This window comes from Brassica rapa, chromosome A04 (assembly GCF_000309985.2).
Source record: "Brassica rapa cultivar Chiifu-401-42 chromosome A04, CAAS_Brap_v3.01, whole genome shotgun sequence".
NCBI classification, from domain to species: domain Eukaryota; kingdom Viridiplantae; phylum Streptophyta; class Magnoliopsida; order Brassicales; family Brassicaceae; genus Brassica; species Brassica rapa.
Genome location: NC_024798.2, coordinates 13,933,918 through 13,957,753, shown reverse-complemented (window position 1 = coordinate 13,957,753; position 23,836 = coordinate 13,933,918). Strand labels below are relative to the sequence as shown.

Genomic DNA, 23,836 nt, shown 5'->3' with positions numbered 1-23,836 from the left:
TGGTAGATGGTTGAATAAGGATATTGTATTAATATGGTAATAAAATTAAACAAAGCAGTATAAATATGGTAGAGCTAAAATTTAAAACACATATGCTATATATATCTGAGTAACTTAGTCAAGATTTCTTATGCATCTTTTCAACTAACTAAATATAACTGGGATTCAAGAGAGCATTCAATAAAGAATTTCTATCCATTTTTAAGGTACACATTCAAATTTTATGATAAATCTAATCACTAGTGATATTATTACATATCAGATTTTTTATATTGCATCACTATCATAGAATATATTAATCTTTGTCATAATATGCTTAGTTTTGAAATTATATTGATTTACTTATAAGATATAATACATATTCCCAATTTGATATTTTGAAAGTTCTTTAAATAGAAAAATTATAATCGTTAAAGGCATGTAATTATATGTTTTAGAACAGTGTTTGTCCATTTATGTCGTGTTGCATAAATTTAAATTTCATTTTTCTAGTGGCTCACATTATTGTATAGACTAAGGAAATAATTTTTCTTAATCTCTTGAAATATTAAATTTTCAAAGCATTAAATTATATAGAAGCATTAATTAATTATTTGCTTGCAATTTTTGAGTTTATATTAGTTAATGCAGCTTTTGTTTGATTTCCCAGTTTATATAACATAATCTCATTATTGTTTGTTTAAATAAATTTTGGGAGTTCAAATACTTAAAATTGTTTGTAATTATATGTTGTAAAAAAATTATGTTAGATTCTTGGAATTGAATGTTGTTATTCATATATTATTTTTGAATTTACAGGAATTGATGTCAAAAGAGATGGCTAAAATAAATCGAGATGTGCTAATGCTAAGAGAAGATCAGGCTCCTAAAGTTGGAGCAAGCTTGAGCCAATCTGAACCAAGGAAGATTTCAATGGTTGGCATTAAACCTCACATACCTGACTTAAATGTGAAACCTTGTTCTGATTCCGACGAGGAAGAAAAAGGAGAAATTGGAAAAGCATTTCAGAATCTTGCAGGTTTAAAAACTCATGATGCCTGTTATGTTGATCATAAACTTTTGTACGAGCTTGAGGTCGAGATCATTGCTCGTCTGCCATGCTTTGAATACTGGAAACTGCAGTTTCTTAACAAGAAATTCTTGCAGTTATTAAAGAGCTGTGAAATTTTCAGGGTGAGACAAGAAAGGGGACTTGTGAAACCCTATGTGATTTTGCATTCAGGAGCTGTATCTAATTGGGAAATGTTTGATAAGGATTTTAAAACCTTTCGGAGACTTCCTAAAATTCCTTCTTCTGACTATTGCTTTTTCTACAGCGGTAAGGAAACAGTTAGTGTGGGTACTCAACTAATTGTCATAGGGAAAGAAAGAGATGAAATTGTGGTGTTTTGTTATGAGCTAGAGAATCATAAGTGGTTCAAAGGTCCTTCAATGATCACACCGAGGGCCATGTACGGTTCTGCGAGCCACGGTAAAACCGCATTTTTTGCAGGAGGCATTAAAATGGATGAAAATGGAAACCATGTTGTTGTGCAAACTGTAGAAAAATATAATGCTGATACAAAAAGGTGGACTATGATTAATGGAATGCATAAAACAAGGAAGTTCAGCTCGGAATGTTTCTTGCGTGGAAAATTTTACGTCCTCGGTGGCCGAGATGATAATGATAAACACCTCACTTGTGGAGAAAGTTATGATGAGACGACAGATTCTTGGGAGTTGATACCTGACATGCTAAAAGACATGACAGTCATTGCGCATTCCCAATCTCCGCCCCTTATTGCTGTGGTTGATGACAATCTATACATGTTAGAAATATCTTTGAGCGAGCTTCGGGTATATGATATAAACACAAATATTTGGAAGAAAGTTGGTGTTGTCCCTGTGAGCGCAAACGCTGCCTTCGGTTGGGGGATTGCGTTTAAATCGATGGGAGACAGACTTCTGGTGATTGGAACTTCTCACTCTTGGCATAGGAAGACAGTAGTTCACTCATGCCGTCCTTCTCCAGACGTGGAAGAGCAGCACTGGGAAGAAATAAAACATTGGTGTGTTGGTGCTGAGCTCCCACAGTTTATTCATAACTGTTGTGTGATGTTTGCTTAAAGTTTTTTCCAAGGAAAGCTTGGAAACTTATTAATTTGTTTTTGCATTTGTGCTTAAAGTTGTTGCATTTGGTTTTAAGTTGTTTGGTTTGTGTTTTTCTGATTTTTTTTGTTTTTCATTTGGGATAAAAATGTTGTTGTTTTTCGCTTGTTTTAAGTGCTTATGTTTGTGAAAAAATACTAATGTTGTCTATGTAATGGTTATTTATTTATTTTGGTTTTTCTTTTTCCCTCTTCAGCCATAAATGTCATGTTCAGTTAAAATCGCCATCTGGTTTCAGTTTATTTTCCAAAATTTTAGGTTTGTAAAAGTTATAACACATTAAAATCGTATCTTAATTTATTTTTTTAGTTCGGATAACTAGAAGTTTAAGGTCATTTGGCTTTTCAACCATAAACCATGGCTGTATCTATTTTTATTTAAAAATTCCTTATTTAATTTTATATGGTTACATAATGGATTTTCTATAAGATTTTACTAAAATAGGGAATAAAGTAATTTAGTTTTGGTAATTTTAATATATCATTTTATCGTATTTTGTGTAAATCCAATATTTATTATTTACACAGAGGTGCGGAAAAATAATAGAGTTGTAAATAGTTAGAAATAAAAAAACAACATTTATAAATATGTGCATATTTATCTACAAATAATAATAAGGATAGGGTTGTTATTTCTTAATATTATTACATGTCAGTTCGATATTAGCGGCTTGATCTCTGTAACTATTTATTAGATCATCTCAATTTCAAAACTCTTTATTGTTTATCCAAGATCAATGATTTGAGTTCGCAATATTTTATTTCCTTGAAGCCGATTTAAAGAATCTCTGAAGCTATAGGAGAATCGAATTTTTCTTCTGAGAAGTGAACATTGTAAGCTACTTAAAAGGTACCGGAGAAACAATAAAATATATGTTGCATTGTAACATAAATTCATTTCTTTATATTCTCAGAGTAGCCAAATACAGTTTGGTTCGAATCAGGTTAATCATAGGGTATTAAATTAATACTCGACTTTCGATTTATAAATTTAATGTGTTATATACACAAATAGACTTTGATCGAAGAAAATATACAAACTGGACTTTCATTATAGAATGAAAGTTATCTTTTAAATCATTTTATTTCGCATGTATCAACTTTGTTATTTATTGTTCTTTAATAATGCATACATATTTTTTTTATAAATTGCAATGAAATAAAATAACTAATTTAATTTAAAGCCAAAAAGTATTCAAAACATTTCTTTAAAAACCTAATAAATATTCTCAAAAAATTAACAAAAACTTACTCAAAAACTTCAAACAATCACTAATTTAAATGGATGAAAATGGGACCCCTGTTGTTGTGCAAACTGTAGAAAAGTATAATGCTGATACAAAAATGTGGATGATGATTCATGGAATGCATAAAGCAAGGAAGTTCAACTCAGGATGTTTCTTGTGTGAAAAATTTTATGTCCTCGGCGGGCGAGATGATAATGATAAACACCTTACTTGTGGAGAAAGGTATGATGAGGCGACAAATTCTTGGGAGTTTATACCTGACATGCTAAAATACATGACATTCATTGCGCCTTCCCAATCTCCGCCCCTTATTGATGTGGTTGATGACAATCTATACTTGTTAAAAACATCTTTGATGAGCTTCGGGTATATGATATAAACACAAATATTTGAAAGAAACTTGGTGTTGTCCCTGTAAGCTATAAATGTCACCTAGTCATGATGAGTTAAAGTCTCTATATGGTTTTTCAGTTAATCTTTCCAAAAAATTTGGTTTACAAAAGTTATATACCAGATTAAAATAATATCTAATTTCATTTGCTTGGTTTGGATATATAGAGTTTCAGGTTATTTGGTTTATAACCATAAACCATGGTAGTTTCTGTTCTTATAGAACATTGCCTATTTTATTTAATATGATTAGATGATGGATTTTCTAAATGATTTTACTACAACATCGAATAAAGTAATTTACTTTTGGTAATTTTGATATATCATTGTATTGTATTTTGTGTGAACCATATTGTTTTATTTACAAAGAGGAGTGGCAAAATAATGGAGTTATAAATAATTAAAAATAAAAAAAGCAACACTTATAAAGGTGTTCTTATTTATCTATAAATAATAATAAGAATAAGATTGTTAATCTTTTTAATATTACTTGTCAGTTTGATATTAGCAGCTTGATCTCCGTAACTAGTTACTAGATAATCTCAATTTTTAAAAGTCATAATCGTTTATCCATGATCAACGATTTGACTTCACTATATATTTTCTTTCCTTGAAGGCGATTTAGGGCAGTCTCTGAAGCTATAGAAGTATCAGATTTTATTCTTCTGAGAAGTGAATATTGTGAGCTACTTAAAAGGTTAACAGAAAACAGTAAATATCTATTGCATTGTAACATAAATACATTTCTTTATATTTTGAGAGTAACCACCACTGATATCGAACTTGTACTTGTACACATGGAAGTGTTTCCAAATATGTGCTTTGAATTTCAGAGAGAGAGAAATATTTATTGATGAAGGTAGTGAATTAAGGAGTTTAATGTCAAAGAGGGAGTTTCTTGAAAATGAAGTTTGAACGTAGAAGAAAAGAAGATATATGTGAATAACTTGAAAGATAAAATAATAATGTATTGTCTGATTTTCTAGAATAATGATGACATTTAGGCCATTGAATTGGATTGTAAGTATTGAAGTTTAGCCATTGGCTCACAATCCCGTATATATTAATTGAACATCATTTAAAAAGTTGTACTAATTAAAAAAAGACTTTATTTAAATGTTATTTAATTAAGATATCAATTTAGCTTACATGGTATCTTAAGAATCAATTGAAAAAAAAATGCTGGTCCAAATTCAATTACTATAGAACATTATATTAACCCAAAATATAAGAAGCGTATATTTTTTCTTTAAGTAAAAGCTACAAAATTACCTAATATGATTAACATATATGTGGTAATTAATGACTATAAATAATAAAGATTTGTTAACAATTTTTGCATCTTTCTTCATTTTTTTTTAATTTTATATTATTAAAAGATTAAACAATCACTTTAACCATATAATAAAAAATTAGATTTTTTTCTTATATGTTATATTTTGAATTTTTTTAAATGACTTTAAATTACAAAAATGGAGAAACCTTATATGTTATATTTTAATTTTTTTAAACGACTTTAAATTACAAAAATGAGGCAACCGTACATGTTATATTTTTCTTATATGTTAGATTTTTCTTATATGTTATATTTTGATTTTCTTTAAACGACTGTAAATTACAAAAATGTAAGTTTTACTTAAACATACGACTAAAAGCATTAAAATGACATGTATTAATTCGATGGTTGATCTGAAACTTTTCAAAACCATATGGAAGATAAATGTCAAAATAATTAAACTCTGTTTATTATTTTCAAAATGTGTTTGGTGGAAAAAAATAAAGTTTTTGTGTCATAATTTGTTTTATGTCCAATCCGATCAATCCATGATATATTAACTATAATTTAGTTCCACAATTTTTAATAAAAATTGATCCGGTCCATCGGAAAAAATTATATAATAACAACAAAAAACATTGTATATGTATAATGGAACAATGGTGATTCTGACACAAGTGAAGTATAAAATGATGAAATATATATAAAAAAAAATGTCGATAATATATACAAATAAACTCATCAGGCTGGATCTTATTTATCCTTGTTAACAATTGAAAGTTTAACCATTGGACCCGTTTTTGGAATAGTGCAAATTTTGGTTTATTCAGTTTTGATTGCATAATCTTCGGTTTGAATTCGATATGGTCTAGTTAATGATTGTTTGTTATGTTGTTTAAAGATGGCCAGATGGGACTGTCCTAAATACCAATGCCTTGAACTATTCATATCTAACAATGCAAGTTAGATAACCTAAACTCTTGCTTTTGATCGTGTATCTAAGATCACCACATACTTTTACAACATTACATAAACTATTCTGCTGTGCTTACAAATTTGAGTAGAAATAGAGAGACACACACACTGCTTAAACGTTAGGCGTTAGACGAAGGAGGACGGAGCTTCCTCACTAGCCATTTCCTTCTTAAAGAGACGTCCAAAGCCAAGAACGTCTTTGCTCTCTTCTCATCTTCTAAAAGATCACAAGCATCCAGTAGAAGCTCATCATCCATGTCTGGTAAAGCTTGTAGTGCATCAACGGCCTTCTATATTCTTGTGAATTTATCCTCGCCTTCACCTTCTGCCTCACTTAGAGGCTTCCTCATCAGCTCCACTCCCGTCTTCTGAGCCTTACGTGCATCTATCCCCGGATTTGAAATTGGGTTGGTTCGCTTACAATGCTGCTTGTGAGTAGAAGAACTAAAGTCATCGACCATATCAATCTCATGGCCATAGTTATCCAACTCGATCATAAGATTCTCACAGTTGAAGCCTTCGTGTGAGAGATGTTCATATAGCTTGCACAAATCACCATAACTCTCCAAGGTTCTACCTTTATATATAGTTGCATCTGGATGTTCCTGCCAAAATTCAGACACACCTTGTAAGAAAGACCACTGCTGCTACAGAGGTAATCTTCTTTGGGTGAAAGATGCATGAAGATGGGACTTTCCTAAAAGACCAATGCCTTGGGTTATTCATTTCTTGTATCATTGGTGATTGGAAGAATCCTCTCACTCCACAAATGGCGAAAACGATTGAAGAAATCGTTGGATGTTAGACTAAGAGGTTCGTTGATGCTTGATATTTCAATAAAGTTGTTTTTTTTTTACTTTAAGCAGACATAAAATTTCAGTGAAAAAAGTTATGTTCTTGGCTTCGAACATTCATAGGTGGTTAAGTCTTAAGGTTATTATTACAAACTAGCAAGTTTATTATTACAAACAACATCTAAGATTCTACATCACCACCATATTAGACAAAAGGGTAGGGGGTCAAATTAGTGCTTTCCTCATCTTAAGGTACCTGCACTCAAAACAGCAGACCATGGTTGGATTCAATTCCTATATTTTGATCCATGTGAGAGTAGAGAAGCTTGTATTCAAAGCTTTTGATATGATCAAGTATCAAAAGCCTTGCCCCTGGTGGAATCTCCACTTCTTGCTCTGATTGTTTCCCTCAGCTGAAGGAAAAACAAAAAAACCGTGCTAAGTAAGAAGAAGGTATATAATCTAATGAAGGATGAATCACCTGAAACGTTGGTCCTGACACAAAAGTGAAAGCAGCAACGTTGAAGAGTGCGTTTGCAGGTCGGACTTTCAAGCCTTGTCTCACAAAAGAGTATGCCAACCCAGCACCTGATGCTAGGAGCAAGCTGTCAAAACATAAACAGGGTTTGGTTTAACCAAAGAACACACATTTTGAAAGCATAAACACATTTTGACTCAGTGGGGCGAGGCCTAGGACTCGAAAGTGAGGCTGGAGCAGTGGGGTCATGACCATTCCTATTATACCGCCGGAAATAGCTCCGTAGACAGCGCCATATGCGGTAGCAGTGAGGTGTTTTATCGCCATTGTTTGATCGCTTTTCATTTTCTCTCTCTCTCTCTCTCTCTCTTTTTATTGTCGTCTATGAGACTTGAGAGAGCACACCCAACTAACTACCAGCATGCTTTCTTTGTCTCATCTGTGTGTGTGAGAGAGAGATGGGTTTACGGGTTAGACTTGTCCTTGAAACCCTCTGTCTTCATCCAAGGCACTATGCTCTCTTTCTTTACTTTCACCACACGTTAAATTTCACTAAATAAAGTTATGTTATCTTATATAGGTCTGGGCATTCGAGTATCCATTCGGGTACTGATCGGTTTTTTCAGGTATTATGTTTCCAGGTTTGGAAATTAGACCTCATTTAGATGTTATAAAATTTTGGGTCGGGTTCGAGTCGGATCTTTCTGGATCTGGATGGATTCGGTTCTGATGTAATGGAACATGAAAATAACCGAATATATCTGAAACGGGTTCGGATAATAGTATCCAAAGTAACCTTATTATCCGATTCGGTTCGGATATTTTATATCTAAACTATCTAAATGTACCAAAAAATAACCAAAAATATTCATTAAATACGGTTTTGTTTGAATATTTCTATTCAACTATCATATTTTATCCAGAAAATACACAAAAATATTGAAAATAACTAATATATTTAATTTAAATAATTATTCATATATTTATACATAATATTTATAGATATATATTTATATTTCTGATATCTTCTGATACTCATTCTATTCTCGATTCAGATCGGATTAGATACCAGTTCTTTGGATACATCAATTTAGAACCCATTCAGTTATTTAGCCCGGTCCGATCAGGTTCGGGACCTTGATTTTCGGGTCAGTTTTTTGGTTCCGGATATTTTGCCCAACCCTAAAGATTGTGTATCTAAGATCACCACATACTTTTACAACGTTACATAAACTATTCTGCTGCGCTTACAAATTTGGGTAGAAATAGAGAGACACAAACTGCTTAAACGTTAGACGAAGGAGGCCGAAGCTTCCTCACCAGCCATTTTCTTCTTAAAGAGACGTCCAATGCCAAGAACGTCTTTGCTTTCTTCTCATCTTCTAAAAGATCACAAGCATCCAGCAGAAGCTCATCATCCATGTCTGGTAAAGCTTGCAGTGCATCAACAGCGTTCTGTATTCTTGTGAAATTATCCTCCTGAGGCATGGCCTCCACGTAATCACCGCCTTCACCTTCTGTCTCACTCTGAGGCTTCCTCATCATCTCTCCTCCCGTCTTCTGAGCCTTGCGTGCATTTATCCCAAGATGTGGAGTTGGGTTGGCTCGCTTACAATGCTGCTTTTGAGTAGAAGAACTAAAGTCATCAACTATATCAATCTCATGGCCATAGTTATCCAACTCTATCATGAGATTCTCACAGTTGAACCCTTCGTGTGAGAGATGTTCATATAGCTTGCACAAATCACCGTAACTATCCAAGGTTTTGCCTTTATATATAGTTGCATCTGGATGTTCCTGCCAAAATCCAGACACTAAATCTCTCAGAATCACACACACACACCTTGTAAGAAAACATCATTAGATTAGCCTCCTTACCTTAATATATGCATCCCAATGTTCATCTTCTGCAACAATGGTTTGCTTCTCTCCATCCCAAACAAAGCCATCAAGATTAAGGATGTTGTTGACGTCGTCACGCTCTTTCATCATCAATATGTAACGATTCTCCAGAGTAAACATGTCAGCCTGCAATCCGAACTTTGCATTGAAGGATTCTGCCATCTCCCCCCAAGCTTGTTCTGTGAATGTCTCACCAACTTTATTTCCTCTATTGACCTGCTCAAGCATGAGATCAATAAGACAACGGTCCATGACCGCTGTCCATTCTACAGGAGAAGGACCACTGCTGCTACAGAGGTAATCATCTTTCTCTTCACCGGCGGCATGCACCACCATCTGGAAAGTTTCCTTGAATCCATCTTCGCTTTCACTTTCTGCCATGGATTCAGATAAATAAGAACACAAATGAACACTTAATGAATCAAAAGCCAATATATATAGAGAAACTTACCGTTTATGCGCACAGTTTCTGCCGGAGTAGGATCAAAATCTTGAGCCAAGCGTGTGTATCTCCCATCAGACACTTCCTTACCAAAAATGAAGCAAAGATTTGGGTAAATTGGAATAGTTTTCACTCGATATGGTCGAGCTTCTGGATGTCCCTACACACGTTTCATTTTATTAATTTAGACCACACAAGCAACTATAACTTATTTTTTTTGAATTATAAGCAAATATAACTTATATCTTAAAAAGGGGAAAGAATGTTGCATACCTTTATATATGAACACCAAACGCTATCATCAGCAACAACCATATCTCTCCTTGCATCCCACGAGAACCCGTTTTGCTCGAGAATAAACCTTATGTCGTTGTACAACCTCCTCAAGTGTTTATACCGGTTCTTCAGAACGTCTCTGCCGTGCTGAGACTCGAACTTGGTATTAAACGATGTAATCATTTCGTTCCAAGCGCTTGTTATGAAAGTTTGTCCAACTCTGTTCCCTTTGTTCACTTGGTCATATAACAAATCGATCAGATAGTTGTCCATCGGCGGTGTCCAAAACGTCCTTGTACGATCAGAACTCTGAGCTTGGCTCGCCTTATTCTCATCTGGCACAGCATCATCTTTGCCTTGGACTGGATTAGCAAATATTAACTCCAAGTCGTTGTAGCTTGGTAATGACCTCATCCTATATGTTCTAGCAAGTGGATGCTCCTGCTTTCATCACATCATAAGTGCCTGTTTCATTACATCTAGATTTATTTATTACAAGACTTGAGAGTTTCAAACCTTGATGTAAGAGTTCCAAAAGACATCATCTGCAGCTATCATTTGAAGAGTTTCGTCCCACGAAAACCCGTCTTGTTTCAAGATAGCTCCCATGTCTTTGTGGTATTTAGACAACTTGTTGTACCTATGCCTTAAGACTCTTTTACCATACTGACCACTGAACCTAGCATTGAACAAAGCTAACATATCTGTCCAGGCTTGTTTGCTGAAAGCATTGCCAGTCTTGTTACCTCTTCCGATTTGATCAAGCATAAGGCTGATGAAGTATTGGTCCATTACCGGAGTCCACTCGGTTTTCGAGGTTTCTTTACTTGACATAACAAGACTCCCACTACTACTTTCACCTACAGAACATAGAAAGCATCACTCATTGTAAGTATTTCCTTTTTTCTTTTGGTTAAATGTTATACAAAGAGGACTTGTTACAGAAAGAAATTAAGGCTTCGAATGTTTACAAATCACACAGCAGTTAATAGTAACAAAAATCTTTAAATATACATATGTATCTATATGTTTTTGTTACTATTACTACCGCACCTGATTCCTATTCGGATCCTAAAAGCAACTAAACAGCAAACTAACTAAACACTGCAGTAAAATATCACTAAATAAGACTTCCACTACTACTTTCACCTACAGACAAAACACAATTTGTAATAAAATCAAGAAAGAGCAGAACACACCAATGTTAACTCCATTGATCTCATCCTCAAACTCTACATCATGGCTTGACCTACTGTACCTCCCATCTGCAACCGTATACCCATAGACCAAACACAGATCATCAAAATTCAACACAGGTTTGGTCTTGTACGCACGAGCCTCAGGATGAGACTTGAGATAACAACTCCACAGACTCTCATCTCCGACCACCATCTCATGACTCTGGTCCCAAGAGAACCCTCCGTGATCAAGAAGGCTCTTGACGTCGTTGTACTGTTTCCAAAGAGTCGTGTACCGGATCTTCAACACGTCTTTGTCGTACTGTGACTCGAACTTGGAGTTGAAAACGGAGAGCATCTCGTTCCAGGCTTGCTTGTTGAAAGTGTGGCCGGTTCTGTTGCCTCTGTGGAGATGGTCGAGCATTAGATCTATGAAGAAACGCTCCATCGTTGGGGTCCAGTACGTTCTCGTTCGGTCATTATTACAAGAGGTTTGACCGCTCATGATAGCTGAGAAGCAGTAACCAGTGTGTGTGTGTGTGTGAATATATAGGTAGCGGTTATAGTTGCGCGCGGCGGTGAGAGAGAGAAAGAGAGATTGGGCGGAGTTTGGGAGAGAGATTAACCCTAATCCCGAATTATTTCTGTTTGGCTCTCAGTGCTCCTTCTCTCCTCTGGTTTATCTATCTATCGCCTTCTATGTTTGGGCTTAGCCTTTCGTTTTTAAGGCGCTCTATGGGTCCAACGAATATACACATTTTGAAGAATTACTCCCAATTTTGTTTGGTTTTTTGAAATTTATAGGTTTTAATTAGCGTATTAGATATTAGAAGATATTAGATGTAAGAAAGCAGAGCATTCTCTTTTTACTTCTGATGTTTACTGACATGTTCTTGTTAATTGTTTAACTCTAGGTGAGCCAAAGAAGACGAAGAAAACTACTAAACCTACAGAGAGTGGCACTGGGAACTATCCAATGAAACGAGCATGATGGTTTGATCAATGATGTGCTCAAGCTTTTGTTTGTTTTCTGTGATCTAGAACACATCTATAGCTGTAAACACGTTGTGCTCAAGCTTTTATCTGGTCTACAAACCCAGTTACATCTCTTTAACAGCTATATGTCGCCAACAACAAGCTGACATGTCTATGACTATGAGATACATACAACTCCTAACCCAGCTCAAAATCTTGAAAGCCAACAATAACATACAAAGTAAGCTTTACCCATATTTTTTTAAATGATCCAAAAGACAATATAAGTTGCCAGATTTACATTTCAAGCCAACAGTTCTGCTGCAGAATATAGTGACACTCTTTTGTCTCTCATTTCCTGTCTTAACTTAGTTGCTTGCAGAACTAGCCATAAGAGAGCGTGGAGAAGAAGTCCAAGAACACCCCCACCCCCATTAATTTATCTTCTCTATTTTGAAAACTACACAAATCAACACAATCGATCTCCATGCCACACTAAAACTTTGAGCTCTGTGACGATTTCATTTAAACCATAACTCTAAATTCACTAAACCGGATTAAGAATACAACCAAAGATTTGGGGGAATCCCTAACCCAGGTCATCAATTTTGATCTGATAAGTGATACCACGCAGATCTATCCGTAGAGAGAGCAATCACAAAACTAAAATCAGTAATACAAGGATTAAAAGAGTAAGAAACACCAATTTATTACATTATTAGATTTCCAATCGTCATCAAACGATCATATCAAACACAAACACACACAGATCCTCACACGAGAGATCGGAAGGATATGATTGAGCTTAGGAGATAACGCGGCCAACGACGGGATACTTGGCTTCAAACTTCTTCTCCCAATCATTAAGAGTGGTCATCTCTTTCTCGGTGAGACCTTCGAGAGAAGGAGACACGTCTTCTTCGTTCTTGCTCATCTTCCCCAGAGCTCTGCTCGCGTCTTTTCCCGCGAACATCGCGTAATCGCCTCCTACGCCGTAGAAGGATTTGCCGGTGGTGACGTCGAATACTCGGCCCTTGATCGCCACGTAGATCGGCTTCGATGAGTCGGTCCCGTTGTACTGGCTAAGCTGCTCTGCCGTGAACTCCATTCTCTCTCTCTCTCTCGGAATCGAATTTTTTCTGGAAAGATCCAAGTGATAAGATGAGGGAGATGATGGATTAGGTGGGAGGGATATTTATAGTGGAAAATGACATTGTTATTCGACTTGAGAGCATTTACTTTCGAATATAGTGGAAATTATATTTTTGTTTGGCTAATTAGTGGAATAATCTTTTATTGAATTTATTCCACTTAACATTTTACTTTCGAATCATCTTTTTCTACGTCACTTTCGAATCATTTATAAAGTGAAATAGTGTCACTTTTTGTTTGTTTCTGGAAGTCAATTCGAATATAAATTAGGTATATATTTTGAAGTTTATTGTTAAGGTGTAAATATTAGTCCATAAATTAAAATTCGGAAAACCATAAATTTAAAGATTCAAAAATGGATTAGGTATATATTCACGAAATATTTTTTTCACTCAATAATATACATAAGTTTAAATATATTATAGAAAAAAATTAAAATACATAACTTATTTATACTATATATTTTTTACAAAAAAAATTGAAAACCAAAAGCGGATCAAAATCTAGTATAGCATGTCAAACATTACTTCACTATATCAGTATATCTCATATTTTGCTTAATTTTTTTGCATATTTATCCGAAAAGCCTTCTTATTTCATTTGTGTCAATGAACCTGCTCTTTCAACTATTCCTATTTCTTATTTTTGACATTTGTAGTTTCTGTTAGCGCTAGAAAGAGGAGGTTGGTTAGTTTAAACTTCAACACCAAAAGAAGCAATGACTGGTAACCAAAGTGTACAAGAAACCTTCACCAAAATTTCTTCAGAAAACAGAAGATTGTTGCAGACCGGAATAAAAGGATGAGTAATGAAGCCGTAATTGTAACTCAACACACCAAGAAAGTGACAAGTGAGAAAGCGACCTTTTCGCAACCAACACGAGTTAATTACGTCTTGAAATGAAATGAGACATGGTAGAGTCATGATTCATGAAGCTAGTGTCTGGTAAAAGGAGACTAGTTTGGACTCCCCAAACTATGTGAACTTGGTGGTTGTAACTTGTAAGATAGAGGTAAAGATGCTATCTCATGAATAGGTTATAGGTTGATGGTTGTTTAAGCATGCTAGATTGTGTGGTGTGTGGCTTAGTATTAAACTATTAATTTATTATTAGGCTGAACAAAAAAAAATTAATTTATTATTCATTTATCTTCCCTTTTCTGTTGCAGATCTGTTGATTGGGCGTCAAATTAAAAGATGGTAGATTACAAAGAACGTATTAGCTTTCATTAATTTTCGGACGACTTTTACAAGGACGTCTCGGAGTTGATATTGACATGAGATTCTTCAAAAAGGAGAGAAGATCCACATTTAGTTACAAAGAACGTAGTATTAGCTTTCATTAATGTTAGCATCTTTCTAATTAGCATCAAGGTTATCTTGGGAAAGAGAAAAGAACTAAAGTGTGAGGTTGTGGAGCAAAAGTAGATTGTTTCACAAGATATTAACTCATATTGTAGCAAGATTAGCTTCAACAAAATCCATAGACCACGTCTGTGATTGATTCGGATAAGTAATCATTTGTTGTCTCAACCGGGATTTTCCCACCGGTTAAGATACTTCAAAATTGAATCGAAAAAAACCAAGACAGAACTGTGTAATTTGTGGGCCCAGGGTCCAATAACACAATTTCCAAAACATTTCTCCTCCGCAAACCGTCCTCCAATTTGCTATGCAAAAAACAATTTCAAAGTCTTTTAATTACTGCTGAATTATTCAAACCTCTCGGCGAGGAAGAAGAAGAAGAAGAAGAAGAAGAGAAATGACGATTTGCATGTGTTGCGAGTCGCGGATCGTACCGAAATCGATAGTGAATCCATGGATATCCCCGAGGAGAACGAAGCTAGGTTTCGTAGCGATCAGTCCGAGTTCAACCACGATTCGCCGTTCTCCGGCCACCGTCAGAGCATCGGCGGTTGATTCCCCCGAGAGCTCTTCCAATTTCGCTAAGCGTATGGAACAAGCCTGGCTTATCTCTCAGGTACCTGCTAATTTATTCTCTCCCATATATATGCAATTTTGTTTGACGATTTGATATGTGAACTTCACATCGATCAAGTTTATTGTTAGGTCTCTCTTGTTGCTAGATGTTACAAGGAATGTGTTTAATGATTTGTTTTTCTATTTCACTGAAGCAACCAAGACCCGTTGGGTGTTCATCGTGCAATTCAAAGGGTCATGTTGAATGCAAATGGTGTGCGGGTACTGGATTCTTCATCCTCGGTGATAACATGCTTTGCCAGGTTCCTTCTAGGAATACTTCTTGTGTTATCTGCTCCGGCCAGGTTAGTTATCTAATCAGATACTGTTTAATCGTTTTCTCTGTCCACCCAAAAAGTACCTTACAAGTTATGAATATTCGATTCTTTTTTTGTGTGTGGGTTTAAGGGTTCTGCTTGCTGTAGCGATTGCAAGGGAACTGGGTTTCGTGCCAAGTGGTTGGAAAAGCCTCCAGTGCCATTGTAGTTGATATGAACAAAAGCAAGTTAAGTGTTTTGGCATTTGATGATTTTTATACGGAGTACAAATGTTTACATTGATTCAAGCGTAATATGAATACATTTCTTTGTACATGTATTGTGTATAAATATATCAATGTATGTTCATTTATTATTCATTTCCCATTGTTCTGTCTGTACTAATTGTGATTTCCTCTTAAGGCTACTTCATGTATATACTCGGTCTCTTTTCTGTATCCTCTCTTTTGCTTTACTTTTCCAAGACTTACTCCACGTGAGCCTTCTTCCACTTCAGCACCAGCTATTGTTTCCTCTCCTTTTTATGAATCCTCCAAGCCATATCATCACTATATCTTAGGGATATACTAACCCAACACTGAAAAACAACGCAGTCATGTCAATAGAGCATGGTTGGTCGTTCTCATCATTCAAACCCCCCCCCCCCCCCCCACAAAAAAAAAATTGTTGGGTTAACCTTTCATTAACCGCTGTCGCACCTGAAAGAGCTTGCTACATAGAATGATAGAGTGTCTTTTAAACTATTTTTCAATAGGTTTAGATAATAGCATTTGCACGAGTGAAACCTTATAACCATATTTGATTGTGTATTTACTAAATTTTGTAAAATATATTTTGTTCTTGTAATGAAATCGGTTTCAGACTGATGATTAGTGGAATATATGTTTGACTACTCATTGCTCCGATTGTAGGAGTATCAATAAGACCCATGATCAAAATCGATTGAATTTATTCTAATCCGTCCCCAGCCTCTTGCCTGATCAAAAATGAATCACTCCGGGAGCAAGATCAGAATATGGATTTTTAAGGTTCAAACCGAGGAACTTAGCACGTAGCTAGATGAAACAGAGTATTTCACGTCACCACCAACCGATCACCAGAGACTGCCAGCGTTGGCGTTTTTAGTGAAGCACAAGCTAGAAAGTATTGAGGTGATGGTGTTGAAATGGTCCAGTGAGTGAGAAAGGCAACCCCCAATGGATGCCAGGTGAAAACTAGATCCGTTACTTTTAAGAATTATAACTTATAAGTTTAAGCTATATTGTCGGTTATAGTATATAATCAATTCATTAAAGTACCTTAACCGGATAACATTAATATTTTTCCATGTTGCCAAAGAAACAAAAACAATCTGAGATAATTAAAAAAAGCTAGCTAGGAAGATATTGGCTTATAATATGTGTTAATCCGAAACAACCATTGTAAACATTAGAAAAAAGCAAAGGGCATATTCATGTAAGAAGGAGAGGGAGCCGTAACACATCCTCTATCACATCCTTAAACCGAGCTGGCGAGCCATACTTGTCTCTGACACAACAATCTTCCACAACTCCTCTAACGCAGATTTCATTTCCCGTAACTGAACCATACTCATCTCCTCCACTGGCCTTTCCCACCAATTCGTCATCGACCACCTCACCGCATTCGCTTTTCTCATGTCCGCCATCGCTTGACCCTTCTTCTTCTCTTCCTCTAACTGGCTCACGATCTGCGTCAGCTCCACGTTCAGCACGCCGCTGCTCGCTGCAGCGTTTCCCTGCGGTTTCTCCGTCTGCGTTATGGACAAATTGTTGCGGGACAAATAACGGTCCAATACGGATTCGACGCTGGGATGGCCGAAAGAGAAAGGCTTTTTGGCTGGAGAATACACGATGATCCCAACCTCTGCGCCGCACAATGTGCAAAGCTCGCTAGCTTTCTTGAATAGACCGGCTCTACGTTTTGAGAATGTGACCTGCCGGTGGGTCTCTTTCTTAATCCTAACCATCGGAATTTTCTGTCGTCCCAGGGTTTCTTTCTTCTTCGACATCATAGTTTTCTTTATGTCAAGGGGTTTTAGTTGTTTTGCTTTGTTAGACAATTTGGTAGAGAAATTGTGTGTTTATATACATGTTTGAGTATGTGTGACATTATTATGAAATCTAGTTGCATAGTTGGCAATTTATTTTCTTATTTTTTGTAACAGCAAGCTTGTAATTATTCAGTTTGTTATTAATGTTGAAGATAGATAATAAAATTCTAAAGATTTCTGTATGTTATAAAATCTAAGTTTGGCAATACAACGTTTTCATTGTGTTATTGTCTTGTATATAAATACATGATTTTCTAATCATTAATTGTTAAAAGTCAGTATCTTAGATATATTTCATAAAAGTGTATGATCCACCCATCATGATGCAAAAAAAAAACTAATTTGATAGTAATATAATAATCTACAACTAGGTGAAAGGATCGGAATTACCTTAGTTATAATAGTTTACAGGTTAGCTCATAGGGATGAAATAAACTAAAAGTAAGAAATGATATATTTTTCTTGTAACAGCAAGCTTGTAATTAGTCAGTTTGTTTTAATTTTTTTTTGTAGATATATGAAAATTCATAGTTTGGCAATGCACTGATTTCTTCTTCATCTTCTTGTATTATTTTCTTGTGCAGAAATGCATGATTTTCTAATCACTAGTGTTCAAATTTATTGTCTTAATAAATTTGTCTTACGTAAATGCAAAATTTATTATAAACATGATACAATGCTCTAAAAATCATGATGCAAAAAGAATACAGTAATTAGGAGAATAGTATAATAATCCAAAAAGGTAAAAAAATCAGAGTTGTATAATAAAATCCTAAAGATTTTGTGTATGTTATAAAATTTGTGTATGTTAATAAAATCCTAAAGATTTGTGTTTGTTATAAAATTTTAGTTTGGCAATGCAGTGAACTTTTTTCTTTCTCTTGTATTAGGAGTTGTATTATTCTCTTGTGTATATGATTTTATAATCATAATTGCTGTCATAATAATCCTCTAATCATGATGAAAAACGTAACTAAACAAATAGACAAGCATAAAAAATGAACATGGATCGTTGTATTTTATAGTAATAAAAAGTCATAAAGTGACTGTAAATGTAAATCACTCTTGTATGTTATAGCTTCGGCTTCATCAATTTTCTTGGGCAACAGCTATGTTTCAGCCAAGCTCTGGTTCAAACCATCGATGAAGAGCCACAATCTATAATGCCGTCGCTGTCGGTGGTGTTCATCAAGTCAAAATGATGGGAGAGAGTTATTTTGAGTTTTTCATATTATACGATTATGGGTGTTTGCCACAAAGACTTTGACTTGTGCCTTATCATAAATTCAAAGTAAACGATAGTGGTTACTTACTGAACGCTTGTCACATCACCTTTTCAATGTTTTTATCAATAAATACTTCTTCGTGACTCCCAATTTGCTCTGGATTTTATTTTTCTCTATTTGGTTTTTATCTGATTTGCAATGGAATGGAAGTTTTTCTTTGGCCACTACTTAATATGGGTGATGTTATTGCTGTGGCAGATACACGGATACAAAAGCTGCATTCTGAAAGAAAGGAAGGCTTTGTTGGAGCTCAAGGATTACCTGATCTCAAAGAGTTCGGAATCCCTGGTGGGATCGGTCCTCAAAGCACGGCCTGAAGAACCGGACCTCGAATACGGGGAGGCAATACCTGTTCTCTCTAATTATGAAACTTGGACTAATGACACAAAGAGCGATTGCTGCCGGTGGAATGGCATTAAGTGCAATCGTACGAGCGGGCGTGTCATTGGTCTTTCTGTTGGTTCTGTGTACTTCAGAGAGCCTAAGTCTCTCCTTAATCTTTCCTTTCTGAATCCCTTTGATGAGGTTCAAAGTCTGAACTTATCCGGGGAAAGATACGTCCAGTCATATAGTGGCTTCTTTGATGATGTTGAAGGTATTCCAGGCTTTTTACAGTGTTTAGTTTACCTGTATCTGGAAACGTTACTTCAAATAATTTAGAATGTTAGATGAGTTATATCTTATTTTTGTATAGTCTATTAATGAGATATTTCTTTGCAGGTTACAAAAGTTTAAGGAGATTAAGGAACCTGGAGATTCTGGATGTCTCATGGAATGATCTCAATAACAGTATCTTTCCTTTTCTAAATGCCGCAACATCACTTACAACTTTGTTTCTACGGGGTAACTTCAGAGATGGCCCTTTTCCTATTAAAGGTGTGTTTTCCATTTGCCATGACCCTTCTCCGGGGTAACTTGTGAGATGGTCCTATTGTTGAGTTAGTTTATGCCATTTCAAATATCATTTTCTTACATATTAATTAGAAGAGTCTTGCTTTTGTATCTCTTCGTATTATGGCAGAATTTAGTCACCTGACAAAGCTGAAAGCTCTGGATCTAAGTTTAAATAAATTTTCTGGCTCAATGGAATTACAAGGTAAGCTTTCTTTTTTCTCTTTGGAAAAAAAAAGAGTGTAGGATGATAATATTGTGATATTCAATCTTTTGGCCTTTACGTTATCTCAGAACTAAAAAACTTGAAAAACTTTGAACTTCTGGATCTAAGTGGAAATAGACTTCACGGCTTCATTTCAGGTAACATAATTGTAACCGTTTTTTTTTTGGGTCGGCAGAAGATAACTTTATATAACAGAATTTTACTAACGTACATTATATGAACTTACTTTATTTCAGAACTAACGAATTTGCCGAAACTGGAACTGCTGAATCTTGCTCGGAATAATTTCAGCGGGCCTATAACAGGTGTGTTACCTTCACCTCTATATTATTTATGTGAACAACATTATATTTTTATTGTCTCATGAATTCTTTAGACAAAATTGTTCTCATTATCTTTTTGGTTTCAAATCAATATTTTTTTGAAGCTGTTTGTGAAATGAAGAATCTGCGGGAGCTCGATCTCAGTGAAAATCATTTTGTTGGCCAACTTCCTCTTTGTCTAGGTAGCTTGAAAAAGCTACGGGTTCTCGACCTATCATCCAACCAGTTTAGCGGAAATATACCATCAAGTTTCAGTAGCTTGGAGTCCCTAGAGTATCTATCATTGTTAAACAACAACTTTTCAAGCGTATTCTCTCTCAATCCACTCACCAACCTCACAAATCTCAAGGTGTTCAAAGTTTCATCAACATCTGATAAGGTACAAGTAGAGACGGAGGGTAATTGGCAGCCAAAATTTCAACTGAGAGTTGCTGTACTACGATCTTGCAGCTTGGAGAAAATCCCTTCATTTCTCGTCTACCAAAAGAACTTGCGTCTAGTTGATCTATCCAGCAATAGATTATCCGGAAACCCTCCTACGTGGCTGTTGCTGAATAATACACAACTTGAAGTCTTACTGTTGCAGAAGAATTCATTCACAATCTTTCAAATGCCCACAATGGTGCATAGTTTGCAGGTTTTTGATTTTTCTTCCAATAATATTGGTGGGATATTACCTGATAGTATTGGTCTTGCACTTCCGAATCTGGTACATCTAAATGCCTCAAGTAACTGGTTCCAAGGGAATTTTCCATCGTCTATGGGCGAGATGAAGAACATTTCATTCCTCGACCTATCCTATAATAACTTATCTGGGAAGCTACCAAGAAGGTTTCTCAGGGGTTGTTTTCAACTAAAGTACCTGAAGCTCTCTCACAACAACTTCAGCGGCCCTTTTCTTCCAAGAAGAACAAGCTTCACTTTACTAGAAGTGTTGAGAATAGATAACAACTTATTTACTGGGAAGATTGGAGTTGGTTTGCTTGGCTTTACTTATTTGTCAATGCTTGACATGTCCCACAATTGTTTCACTGGTGCTATTCCAAGTTGGATATCTGAGTTTTCTAATTTGGATTTCTTATTGTTAGCAAACAATTTCTTAGAAGGTACCATGCCACCTTCCTTGTTGCTCGTTGAGTTTCTGGACCTCTCTGGAAACCTATTGTCGGGAGCCTTACCGTCGTCACAGGTACAAGGTAGAATATTCTTCCTCAACAACAACAACTTGACAGGGTCAATTCCAGACACATTGTTGGAAGGTGTCCAGATACTTGATCTTCGGAACAATAAACTCTCTGGGAGTATTCCCCAGTTTGTCAACACACAAGACATAAAGTTTCTTTTGTTGAGGGGGAACAATTTAACAGGATCCATTCCAAGGCAGCTGTGTGATCTCAGCAACATCAGGCTTTTAGATCTTTCAGATAACAAGCTCAATGGCTTCATACCTTCATGCCTCTACAAATCATCAGTCTTACGAGGTGGAAAGGAGAGTGATATTATCTATGGGCAATATTATCGTACACTGACTTTTCATTCTGAATATTACAGATCGATATTTCTAGTAGAGGAGTTCCAAGTATACTCCTCTGCCTTTCAGGAAATTGAAATAAAATTTGCAACAAAGCAAAGGTACGATTCCTATAGTCCTGGAGAATCTTGGTATAGTGATTCTTACACTCCTGGAGAATCTTTATATAGTGATTCTTATAGTCCTGAAGAATCTTGGTTAAGTGATCCTGGTACTAATACATCTCAGTTCAGAAGAGGAATACTTGATTATATGTATGGGATGGATCTGTCAAACAATGAGTTAAGTGGTGTTATCCCAACAGAGCTTGGAGGTCTCTGGAAACTGCGGTCCTTGAATCTATCTCACAATTTCTTGTCGAGTTCTATACCATCCAGCTTCTCCAATCTGAAGGATATTGAGAGCCTTGATCTTTCTTACAACATGCTGCACGGAAGCATTCCTCAACAGCTAACCAGCCTTACATTTCTTGAAGTGTTTGACGTGTCTCACAACAATATATCAGGAATCATTCCCCAAGGAAGGCAATTTAACACTTTCAACGAGAGTAGATACTTAGGCAATCCACTTCTCTGTGGACCACCGACCCATATAAGTTGTGAGGCTAAGAAGAGCTCAGAGGAAGCAAATAAAGGAGGAGGAGAGGAAGAAAATGAAGCTGACATGAATAGAGTTGTATTCTATTATGGGACTGTCTCAGTTTATGTGACCACATTGGTGTGTATCGTTGTACTTATGTGCTTTGATTGTCCTTGGCGTCGAGCATGGCTCCGCATTGTCGACGCTTTCATCGCTTCAGCAAAAAATATGTTGTTTTAAAATATTTTCAGCTCAATTTCTTGGATATTTCTATCCAAACCTAATCTTGAGTCTACTGTGTTCGTGTAAGTGTTTGTACTTTTAATTCATGTCCAAGCAAAAAAAATAAAATAAATTTGTTTATTGCTTCCGTTGAGTGTTTTCTGGAAAGACTTTGAAGTCTTATCAAACAATTCAAAGTAAACGATAACAAGCACATTTTTTCTAAAGAGAGCTTCATAATAGCAGCTCCCCATAGTCCATGAATCATCATGTCTTTAATAATATTATAAAGCTGTGGCTTTTCATTTTCATCAGGAATTTTTGCAGATATGATCTTGACTATGTTATCTGTAGTGGGAAATTTTGAATCAATATGCATGAAAAGTAGAATGTGAGAAATGTAGTAGACCATGGTTTTAGAACTCAATATGGTACATTGCTGAAATTTAACATAAAACCATTGGTTACCTAATGATATAAAAATACCAAAACACGAAAATCATGTCTAAAATAACTTCTACAAGATGCAGTCTTTCATAAGAGTTTCTTCTTCATTAAATTATTAAATTTAACGTAAAAACCATTGGTTAGATAATAATATAAAAATACCAAAACACGAAAATCATGTCTAAAATAACATTAACATGATGCAGTCTTTCCTAAGAGTTTCTTTTTTTATTAAGTTATTCATCAAAGAGTCGAGTTTCATCTCAAACATCCTACAAATAATGTATGGTCTGTCATCATACGATTCTTTACATATGCTCATTTCATCTATATATTTATTCTTCATATATCTAGGATAATCTGTGAAAGTTGCTGCCAACAAAAACTGGTGACTTTGTTCATGCACAGTGTTACCAGCATTTTTAGACTCTCATTGGTATGACAAGAATATCTATACATTTTTCTTTAGAGATCCTCTTCCTTCTCGCTCATTTTTTATTTCTTTTTTAATGTTAGTGTACGCATAGAATATCTTGATAGAGATGTTCTAAGATCAAACTCTATCCCATGTATTATCAGTAAAGTATCGACAATATTTATTAATGAAAAGAAAAAATGGGTGAGAAGTTGAGATATGTGAGCAATGGGAATGCTCTAAGAATGATATGGTGAAATAGTGTTCCATGTTGGTAATAAGCAGAAACAAACAATGAAATAATGATGTTGACTTGGTGTGTCTAAGTCTTCCACCGAAATTCGATGTAGCCTAC

At 35.4% G+C, this 23,836-nt stretch overlaps 6 protein-coding genes across 11 annotated transcripts; 3 read left to right on the top strand and 3 right to left on the bottom strand.

Moving 5' to 3' along the window:
• The first annotated feature begins 131 nt into the window (after positions 1–131).
• Positions 132–5,712, top strand: LOC103864655 (F-box/kelch-repeat protein At3g27150-like). Its single transcript, XM_033289844.1, has one exon. It carries the CDS (start codon positions 805–807, stop codon positions 2,104–2,106), a length of 1,302 nt encoding a protein of 433 aa, XP_033145735.1. The 5' UTR covers positions 132–804; the 3' UTR covers positions 2,107–5,712.
• A 332-nt stretch (positions 5,713–6,044) lies between these two features.
• LOC103864591 (L10-interacting MYB domain-containing protein) lies at positions 6,045–12,473 on the bottom strand. 2 transcript variants are annotated; one of them, XR_004457356.1, is made up of 7 exons: positions 11,127–12,473; positions 10,444–10,787; positions 9,925–10,368; positions 9,661–9,811; positions 9,186–9,583; positions 7,311–9,104; positions 6,045–7,242 (listed from the first exon to the last, which is right to left on the bottom strand). XR_004457356.1 is itself a non-coding variant. In XM_009142354.3 (6 exons), exons 1-6 carry the CDS (start codon positions 11,608–11,610, stop codon positions 8,592–8,594), a joined length of 2,334 nt encoding a protein of 777 aa, XP_009140602.1. In that variant the 5' UTR covers positions 11,611–12,473; the 3' UTR covers positions 6,045–8,591. The 2 variants fall into 2 exon arrangements, 1 of the variants encoding a protein (XP_009140602.1); XM_009142354.3 differs by having other exon boundaries at positions 6,045–9,104.
• A 244-nt stretch (positions 12,474–12,717) lies between these two features.
• Positions 12,718–13,268, bottom strand: LOC103864592 (probable steroid-binding protein 3). Its single transcript, XM_009142355.3, has one exon. It carries the CDS (start codon positions 13,186–13,188, stop codon positions 12,886–12,888), a length of 303 nt encoding a protein of 100 aa, XP_009140603.1. The 5' UTR covers positions 13,189–13,268; the 3' UTR covers positions 12,718–12,885.
• A 1,608-nt stretch (positions 13,269–14,876) lies between these two features.
• LOC103864590 lies at positions 14,877–15,927 on the top strand. Its single transcript, XM_009142353.3, has 3 exons — positions 14,877–15,213; positions 15,368–15,517; positions 15,621–15,927. Exons 1-3 carry the CDS (start codon positions 14,995–14,997, stop codon positions 15,696–15,698), a joined length of 447 nt encoding a protein of 148 aa, XP_009140601.1. The 5' UTR covers positions 14,877–14,994; the 3' UTR covers positions 15,699–15,927.
• Positions 15,558–17,650, bottom strand: LOC103864653 (agamous-like MADS-box protein AGL61). The gene has a single exon (XM_018658503.2). The coding sequence runs from the start codon at positions 17,520–17,522 to the stop codon at positions 16,980–16,982; it is 543 nt and encodes a 180-aa protein (XP_018514019.2). The 5' UTR covers positions 17,523–17,650; the 3' UTR covers positions 15,558–16,979.
• Positions 17,651–18,929: 1,279 nt separating this feature from the next.
• Positions 18,930–22,767, top strand: LOC103864589 (receptor like protein 21-like). 5 transcript variants are annotated; one of them, XR_004457355.1, is made up of 8 exons: positions 18,930–19,442; positions 19,568–19,723; positions 19,869–19,943; positions 20,033–20,101; positions 20,201–20,269; positions 20,392–21,768; positions 21,839–21,919; positions 22,047–22,250. XR_004457355.1 is itself a non-coding variant. In XM_018658250.2 (7 exons), the coding sequence occupies exons 1-7, from the start codon at positions 18,986–18,988 to the stop codon at positions 22,102–22,104; spliced, it is 2,412 nt and encodes an 803-aa protein (XP_018513766.1). In that variant the 5' UTR covers positions 18,930–18,985; the 3' UTR covers positions 22,105–22,351. The 5 variants fall into 5 exon arrangements, 4 of the variants coding, with proteins under 4 accessions (XP_018513766.1, XP_033145733.1, XP_009140600.1 ...); XM_018658250.2 differs by having other exon boundaries at positions 20,392–21,919; positions 22,047–22,351; XM_033289842.1 differs by having other exon boundaries at positions 21,839–22,094.
• The last annotated feature ends 1,069 nt before the right edge of the window (positions 22,768–23,836 follow it).